The sequence below is a fragment of the Panicum virgatum genome, chromosome 6N (assembly GCF_016808335.1).
Source record: "Panicum virgatum strain AP13 chromosome 6N, P.virgatum_v5, whole genome shotgun sequence".
NCBI lineage: Eukaryota > Viridiplantae > Streptophyta > Magnoliopsida > Poales > Poaceae > Panicum > Panicum virgatum.
The window spans coordinates 38736358-38745778 of record NC_053150.1 but is presented as its reverse complement, the minus strand read 5'-3'; the positions used below and the strand labels follow the sequence as shown (position 1 = coordinate 38745778).

At 45.8% G+C, this 9421-nt stretch overlaps 1 protein-coding gene across 1 annotated transcript; it reads right to left on the bottom strand.

Moving 5' to 3' along the window:
* Positions 1-1254: 1254 nt before the first annotated feature.
* Positions 1255-3328, bottom strand: LOC120678723 (acetylserotonin O-methyltransferase 3-like). Its single transcript, XM_039960042.1, has 2 exons — positions 2422-3328; positions 1255-1731 (listed from the first exon to the last, which is right to left on the bottom strand). The coding sequence occupies exons 1-2, from the start codon at positions 3226-3228 to the stop codon at positions 1432-1434; spliced, it is 1107 nt and encodes a 368-aa protein (XP_039815976.1). The 5' UTR covers positions 3229-3328; the 3' UTR covers positions 1255-1431.
* Positions 3329-9421: the final 6093 nt, after the last annotated feature.

The following is a 9421-nucleotide window of genomic DNA, read 5'->3' as shown; positions in this document are numbered from 1 at the left end:
TACAGATAGAAGAAGAGAGAGCAACTTATTCTGAGACAAGACAGGGGTACGAAGGTCTTTTCTCTCGCTCATTCCACGCTGGAGAGCTGACTTTGCACGAGCTGGCATGCCCGTTGGATAAAATGGCAAAATATTAGCTTCGTGTAGAGGACAGTGGCAAAAAATTAGCTTTGTTTGGAAGGATGGCAAATAGTTAAATACCACGCGGCCGCCACCGTGGCCCTAGTCTCCGCGGCACCCCCGACCGGAGTAGCCCCCCGATCAGAGCAGAGCCGGCACCGTAGGCAGCACGGGCGGGCGGGCGCCTGCCCCCCACAGCATGGGCGGCTGGAGCCACGCGCCTGCCCCTCGCAGCATGGGCCGCCGCCGCCATGCGCCTGGCCGGAACAGGGCGTGGCGGCGCCGGCCGGAGCAGAGCCCACCGCCGCCGCAGCGCCCCTGGCTAGAGCAAGGCCCGCTGCCGCCTCAGGCTGGAGCAGGACCGGCCGCCACCGCGCCCCCAGCCCGAGCAGGCATCCTCGGGTGCTCCCCCTCCCACCCAATCTAGGGTTCCAAGGGGTCTCACAGGAGGAAATCGTTTCGGGACATAGAGGTCTGTTGCTCCTCAATGTACTTGGAGGCAAGGGTATTTTGGTGACTTCACATAAAACCTGACAATGGGCTTACATATTTGACGACAATTACTAAAGGAAGTGACGTAAGGGCCAGAAAAGGGAGAAAACGAAGTTAAGGGTCCATATAATGAAGTCTTGAGAAAAAGAGGCAAGGAAGGAAGAGGCAACTTTAAAAGGGCTAAATAGGGAATTTTCTCAAAAAAATAGTATGGTATCCGTCACATCGAATCTTCGGACGCATGAACGGAGCATTAAAAGTAGTTGAAAAAATAACTAATTACACCGTATAACTGTTTCATACGAATCTTTTAAATCTAATTAGTCCAAACACAGCCTGACTCTCATTGCAGGGCAGCGACTACTACCTGGGTACTCCTTCTGTTTCAAATTATAGGGCGTTTGACTTTTTAACTCTAAATTTGACCACTCATCTTATTCAAATTTTTTTTCAAATATCACTTCTTTTGTTGTGGGTTGCTGTATTAATACAAAAAATATATTTAAATATCACTTCTTTTATTGTGAGTTGCTTTATTAATACAAGATCTTCGAGAATGACTTAAATTTGGCAATATTTACATAAATTTTTTGAATAAGACGAGTGGTCAAATTTAGAATAAAAAAGTTAAAGAAACTACAATTTGAAAGGAGGTAGTACTAGGCTTTGGACTTGGACCGGGCCTTATGAGGGCACGGCCGGGTAGGGCTGGGCCCAAACAGTACCCATTCGAGAAAAAATAAAATTAATTATTAGGAGCTTTAAGATTTGTGCAAACTTCATGGAGCAAAACGCTTTATTGTTTCCTCAAGGGCTTATTTAGGGGAGAACCTCGATGACAGATACTAGACCTAATGTTGCCACGACTTTGAATTCGCTGAATCCAGCTTCTAAGATGATCCTCTTCCATTCATGCTCTTCTTGCTCGGCCCCGTTGCCACACATCATGTACAAATCAAATAAAACTTGCGCCTCTCTGACAACATCGTCCTGCGGCCCAAATCCAATTACCGAATTTATGATTATGATTTTTCCTCCGGCACTGTCCCTATGAATTGCTTTCTTGCACTGTCGAAGTAGTTTGACACAGTCCTCATCACTGAAACTATCCATAACACCCTGCAAACATATATAACAGCGTCCATAGATAAATGTTTCAACGTCATCACAGTAGTAATAGTGTTACTTGTTGGCCGCCAACAGGCACTACTGGATTCAGCGGCTTTGCCGAGTGTCGGATACACTCGGCAAAAGCAGATATACACTCTAAAATAATCAATAAAAGTATCATATGCTATCAGGGATTGACTTTTCAAATTTGAGTTGAGAATAAAAAAGTTTGAATGTAAAAAAAAAGAAACTCTTTGCCGAGCGAAACTGTCTTTGCCGAGTGCCGGCTACAGTCACTCAGCGAAGTTAAGTCTTTCCCGAGTGCCAGTCTTGCAGCACTCGGCAAAGCTAACGTCCATCAGCCGACTGTTAGAAAGGCGGACAGCGGGCACGCGTGCTGGGCACCTGCGCCCCCTTCGCTGAGTGCTGGCCGGCACTCGGCAAAGATAAATGATACCGAGTGTCCCTTCTTTGCCGACGGCCGGAACTCGGCAAAGGTTGGGCATGCCGAGTGCCGGGTGTTTGCCGAGTGCGGCGCCTTGGGCACTCGGCAAAGAGGCGCTTTGCCGAGTGCTCGTGTTCGGGCATTCGGCAAAGCCGGAGGCACTCGACAAATATGCGTTTCCGGTAGCGAGAGATCTGTCGTGCGTTTTGAAAGAAAAAAAAAGTCGAAGGAGAAGAGAGAAGCGTGCACTACACCTTGAGGAAAATGGCATCTGCTGGTGGAATGAAGTCGAACATGTCCCCGGCGACGAACTGCACCGTGCTATGCTCCGGCGCTTGGCTTATCACGTGCGGGAGGTCCAGCACGGTGCACTTGACCTGCGGGAATGCCCGGGAGATGGCAATCGCGGCCGCTCCGTGGCCGCCGCCGACGTCGACCAGCGAGCCGATCCCGCGGAAGACGTCGCCGGCCTCCGTGAGCACCACCTGCATGACCAGGTTGGTATCGGCGACACACGCGTCGTTGAGGGCGGTGTTGAGGGTGGTGTCGTTCTTGGTCAGGGTCCACGGCGACGAGCCGTGCACCATGTGGACGAGCGACTCCGCGCCGGTGTCGTCCCTGAACCACTCCTCCAGGTGAAAGAACATGGCCGTCGTAGTGGGGCGCATTAAGGCGCGCAGCAGGGCGGACATGTCGAACGGCGAGGCCCCCTCGCCGCCGACGAGGAGGGAGGACACCGGGGTGAGCGTGTAGATGGTGTCGCCGGTGCACGACTCCGCGGCTGACGACGGCGGCTGGTTGCTGGCTGCGACGACGCCGGAGACGGCGAGCACGCGCATGAGACGCCGGAGGTGTTGGAGCTTCGATTGGGGGAGCCCGGTCTCCGTAATGATGTCGGAGATTGTCGCCGCGCCACCGCGACGGTGGATGGCTCCAGGGATGCCTAGATTGCCGGCGCATCTGAGCGCCTGCGACTTGAGGTGGCTGAACATGAGGCGGAATAACTCGACATGGCCTTGGATCAAGCTCGTGGTCTTGATCTCGTCTCGGCTACTAGACATACTGTAGCAGTGCAGCTGGTTTGTTAGCTAGCTCGGTGTACAGCTTGAGTTAGTTCGTGCCTAGTTTGGTGAGAAAGGAGCACGATTGGGAGGACTCCGCAGCTGAATGCGCAAATATAGGAGGGCTGGTAACCATTAGGTGCCCCTACAACCCTCTCTAATTAAAAATTTTGTACTAATTCGCCCATATCTCAATTTGAAAAATTAGTACAAAATTTTGAACTAAATATGCTTGGAGGTGCTCCTAAGGGTCACCCATTTGCACCCCTACGCAAATATATAATTCACTGTGTCATGTACTAATTAATCAGGCACGATCGAGAGGCACGCACATGAACATGTCTGCCCAATCAGTTTTATTATAGAAAAAGGATTACAGGAGTTTATCTTACCAAAAAAAACTGATGCGCATGGTAGGAGGCTGGAAAATTCACAGGCTATTTCCAGCAGCTACCGTATCTCGTTGCAGATGCGCATTTTGCATGCTCGCGTGCTACTGTAGCCACTCCAGCAGGTGTCGTATCCCGCATCGCATTTTAGGAGAGTATGAGAGAGGCAACGAAAACTCACGGACTCTCCTTTGCGCATCTAGCTCACCAACTGTTGGTTGAGGAGAGAGAGAGAAACGAGGGAGAAGTTGGTTGATGAGATAATGCTGAGGTAGGACCCACAGATATTTTCTATTCAGATGCGCATTCGGGTACGCGAGCTGCTGGATATGACCTCTTTTTGCGTTGCAAGAACGATTCGCGTATGGCGGAGAATACGCATCCGCATCCCTTAACCTGCTGGAAATAGCCTAAGACCAACTCCAAAAGAATATCTATACTTCTAGCTAAATTTATTTTTTTTGAAAAGGATTCTAGCTAAATTTAGAGGCAGAGGATAACGGCTATCCTAGCTGACCAATGGTCAAGGGAGGCGGAGCTGTCACCAGAAGTTCTCCGGATCAGTTCCTCTCCGTCAACCATTCCTTGCACCATAAGAGGAACCCTGGTAGACATTCTCTATAGTCCCACTATCGGAGCCAACATCATCTCTAGCGAATGCGCATTTCAACTCTTGGGAGATGAGCTGTTGGTTCAAACCGACAAAACCTTCCAGACTTCCTCTACAAAAATTCTAGAAGGAATTGGGATTTTGCGGAACATGACTGTCAAGTACGAAAATGTCGATGTGATCCTTGATTTCATGTCTTCGATGTCCAAGACTTCGATCTCATGGTCGGGCACCCCATTAGAAATTGCTCATTGATGCCCCGACTCAAGGTAAACTCGATGTCCGTCTAGTGATGTAAACCTTTTTGGTTCAAATCTCCAGAGCAGCAAGCTCTTTGGCAAACCTTCCTTTGATTCTGAACCGATCATGGAGGGGATGGGAATTATCCCTTTTGACTCACCAGAATCCCTCCTTGAAAGAGATGCTGAAAAGTTCATCGAGGAGGTTGATGATTCCATTGAACCCAAAGACATCACTATGTAAGAAAGCCTCATAGGAGACGCGGGTGAACACACATAGCAGACGCGATTATTTTGCGTCTCAGAATCTGCGTCTCCGGTGTAAAGTCATAGGAGACGTTGCTGAAACGCGTCTCCTATAACCCACAAGATAGAGACACTTGTAGACCGCGTCTCCAAAATGGGTTAACAAGAGTCTCTCATACACCACATTGAAGACGCGTTTAACCGCGTCTCCTATGTTGTTTAGAAAATGTCTCCAGTGATTGGTATCAGAGACGCAGAAAACTGACCCGCGTCTCGTATTGTGCAAGTCATAGGAGACACGTTTTATAAACACGCGTCTCCCATATTGATTGTTATAGGAGACGCGTTTTGAAAACACGCATCTCCCATATTGGTTGTTATAGGAGACGCATTTTGTAAACACGCATCTCCCATATTGGTTGTTATGTTCGCCTAAGCAGCCGTTTAGTCTGTTTAAATAGTGTTTAAATGGTAAACAGAGGTCACCTGTGTTGTTTAGGCCCTAAATGGTGAATTAAACAGTTGGACCGTTTAAACCCGTTTAAACCGTTAAAATCCATCTAAATTTTCTAAACAGAGTCGAGTTAATCATGATTAAATAAGCTAGATGATCATTTAATTCATGATTTAGTCAATAGGAGGATTACAACTACCACAATCAATACCGAACCAAGTAGCACCGTAAGTATATGAAATGTTGTGGGATTTAAATTTTTTCCAGAAGGATTATTTGGCAGAATAGTTACTTTTTACATGTGCAAATATGTAGACTTTCTAGCATATTTGACATTTACGTACATAATATGACAAATCATTTAGGCCGTTTAACTCCGTTTAAATACTGTTTAAACAGCCTAAACACTAAACAAAGGGTGACTGACTATTTATCGTTTAACGTTTAGGAAAATATTTTATAGGAGACACGTGTTTGAAACAAGCATCTCCTATCTAGATTTCATGGCAGACTCTTGTTGGTGAGCACGCGTCTCCTTTGATGGTTGTCATAGGAGACGCTGTTTTTGTCAACGTGTCTCCCTCTCTAGATGTTATAGGAGACGCTTATTGCCACCCTTCCACGTCTCCCATGTCTTTTGCCACACAAGCACAGAAATTCAAGCTGACACATCACACGACACAAGCAGAAGATTCACAATTTAATATATACATCACAGATAACTGATATAACTTTCAGTTCACTATTGCATCCAGTTCAACATTCAACATCACATAACTGATCCATCCAGTTTGCAATTGCAGTTTAACATTCTTCCACAAGAACAGAAATAACAGCAAGAACATCTAAATATAATTAGGCCCTAGGTTCCTGCAGTGGAACTCTCCCTTTGCCAAGATCACCTGATCCAAGATGAAGGAGCAAATCTTTTCTCGAATGGCTTGCAGGTCATCGATGCCGAGGGTGTTTGTCATCACTTCGAACTCCTGATTTGGAAGAACAAAAAAATTCAGCAAGGAGAAATCCCAAAACTAATATCCAGCAGGCCTATGCCAACATAATACAGCTATCATTTTTAAATAAATGTATGTTCCTAGAAATTCATAGAAGTCATGTCACTCATCTCAATTTTAAAGAATACATCCATATTTCAGTTGTAAGGCATGCAAGAAAGAGCCATCACATGTGTCTTAAATTGGGAGTTATACCTCAGGATCACCTTGCATACTTAGTAATTTCATTGCTTTGACCATGTGATGGATGACATAGAAGCCACATGCATGGCCAGGAGGTTGCTGGTGGCACTGCAAAAAAAAATAAATAGAACAAAAATAGTAAGAAGAAAGAAACTACACAGCTTCATGGCCATCTTTCACAGCAATTTACCATACCTGAAACTTTGTGACATGTTGCAAGCTCGTGCTGGTGTCCATCTTCTTCAATGTGCAGTATGAAATAAAAGCACTACATCAACACAGTCACACAACCATGGAACATCTTTAGCTAGTTCACTAGTTGACTAGTTGACTGTAACATAGTCATGGAATATGAAATATGAGATTATTTTGGCTATTAGTAGAAGGTCATGAAAAAACTCACTTATCAAGGGCCTGTTTCAATATGCTGTGATCACGTGCCTTGGACCTTTGAGAATCAAAGTACAGGGCCTTTCTCCACTTTGGAACGATAACCACTAAAATTCAGTGGCCATCTATGTTATGAGCAAACATGATAAGTCTCTTCCTAGCACATTTTTGCAAAACTTTTGTCACATAATACACCACATAAGATCTATCTTGATTCATGGTACTCAAGGACATCATCTGTGGATCAAGGAAGCCCAGGGGCACAGACTTAGCCTTTGTTTCCATGATCATGGACCTAGTTAAGAATTAAAATAGCATCAAAACAACAAATGAACTAAATAAAGCACATTTATGAAGCTATATCCAACAAATGATTAGTGAGAAGCTGATTATAGGAACTTACAGTGTGAAGCTGCGGAGTAAAGACACATCTAGCGCATCGAGATTGAAGAGGTCATATAAGTCATTGAAACACAAAAGGAAACACTCCACTTCAGCTTCTCGCAGAAGATGGCCACACTTGTATGAGGCCACTATATATTTCTTTTTTTCTGCACAACATTGCAAATAGTAATTATGGAGTGAAGTGGTTGCATGTCCGGCGTTCTCAAGTTCAGCAGCTGTCAACAATGGTCGTTCGTATTTGTATTTTGGGTTCTCCTAAGTCCATGGTGATGCAGCACCTTTCTTCTTAGATTGCTTCTTACCGGCAGCCTCCTTAGACCTTTTGATTGGCTCCTTCTTCTTTGAACCCTTCTGTGTCCCACTATTGGCAGCAACAATCTTGTCTGCGCTAGCTGCAACATTTTCAACACTCTTGGGTGCACTCTTGAGTGCAGCAGTGATGGGAGCATCATTGGGGTGCAGCAGCGGTGATGGCAGCACTCTTGGCTGCAGCGGTGATTGGAGCACTCTTGGGAGCACCAGCAAATTCAGATTCCTTTGTAGGGAGCTTGGATGCATCTGATGCACTCTTTGTGATTGCCTTCGCCACAGTTTGTGAAGAAACTTTCTTTGACCTAACAACAATATCAATCCTCAGCCACTGTATCCTTTGCAAGACAGCCTCTCCAAGTTTTGAGATCTCATCATTTGGAGGGAATGGAAGCACAAGTTCAGGCCACTCAGCTACAAGCTCCACTTTGACCACTGCACATTCCGCTTGAATGGGAACTATATGCAACTCAAATTTCCTTGGATAAAATGTACCCCATGCAACCTCAACTCGGTGATCACCGACACTGTGAATGAGGGCACATGGTGTGGGCTCACTCAAGCCACTTATAGTATCATGATCCTCATCCGGACCCATCTACTTTGGATCTTCATCTTCATCTTCACTGTATAATAAGGGACCATCCTTGTGCCCTTTAGCTGCCTCAGAGGCGGACGCACAACTGCTCCTCCATCCAGGTGCGGGGCTTGTGTTCCTAGAAAGTGCCACAATCTGCAATCCCTGTGATGCAAGCATAGATAGGATGTTCGGGGTCACCTCAGCTCTTAGTTCATCCTTTATTGTCTGCAAGTCTGCTGAGCTGATTTTTTTCCTCTTCCTTTACATACCCAAGTTCCCAGACCATGCTTCCTTCCAGCCATTGTAGCTGGAGACACCCCGCACACGGCCGGGTTTCTCGGGGCGCAAGCATTGAGTTAGCACATCATTCTACCTGGTCCAAGTGATACCGGAAGATTTTGCATGTGTTTGCTTTTTCTTTGATTTCTTTTGAAAGCCTCTTAGTGGCCTCTGTCTTCCACTTAATATAAGCAGCACCTTCTGATATCACCAGCTTACTCCTTGTTCGCAGCCAACTCCTAGTCCAGCCTTCAGGGAATTCTTCATATGGATTGGCAATCCATAGAGAAGCCAACTTACTATCCTCTTCATCCCATTGTGCTTGAATCCCTTCATAGCCGATCTGACCCATGCAGTACTCATGCTTGTACTGTTCTCGAAGTAACCTGTATCTTTCACTCTCTATTACAGCTTCTTTAGATTCACACATCTGTACAAACTATTTCCAATCTTCCGGTTCGATATACGGGTGCTTCTCAAATGGAGTCAGTCCTTTCTTGATATAATTTGCCTTAAGCTTGCTTTTGTGGGTTCTCCATGCCTTGGCTGTTGTCTTCATGACCTGCCTAAACCCAAATGGCTTCATCCCTGGCGGGAACTCCAAAAAAGGCTGTACATATGTATCGAACAATGACCACTTTTGTTGGACACTTAGAGATTTGAATCCTGGCATAACTAGAGATAGCTTCTGTCTTGCAATGAGACCAGCTAGTGCCCGTAACCTCAACTTATGTCTCCTTTCTGTTGGCAGCCCCCCTCGATCAATCTCAGTTACTATAATCATGTCCTTTGGCCATTTTGTTGATGTCCTAGGTTTCTTCTATCGACCCTCAGTCCCGTCCTGCAGGAACTCTTCTTGATTGGAGTAGTCATCACCAGCTTCCTTCTCTTATTCAGAACCATCTTCACCAGAATGTGTCCATTCATCGGATGAGGCCTCTTAATTAACATTCTGGAAATTAGCAGACCAGCAACATAAAAAACTCCAGTAATATTGCTATGTGATCTTACCATTTTGACAGGTTGAGGTTTGCAGGTTTGGCGGTCAATGCAAAAGCTGTTCAATTTCAATAACAACGAAGTACATATAATCTGT

Excerpts from the sequence above, each read along its gene's own strand:
- LOC120678723 (XM_039960042.1), bottom strand. The coding sequence starts at position 3,228 with ATGTCTAGTAGCCGAGACGAGATCAAGACCACGAGCTTGATCCAAGGC. Across the intron at positions 1,732-2,421 it reads CAGATGCCATTTTCCTCAAG|GGTGTTATGGATAGTTTCAG; the intron begins GTGTAGTGCACG and ends ATATGTTTGCAG.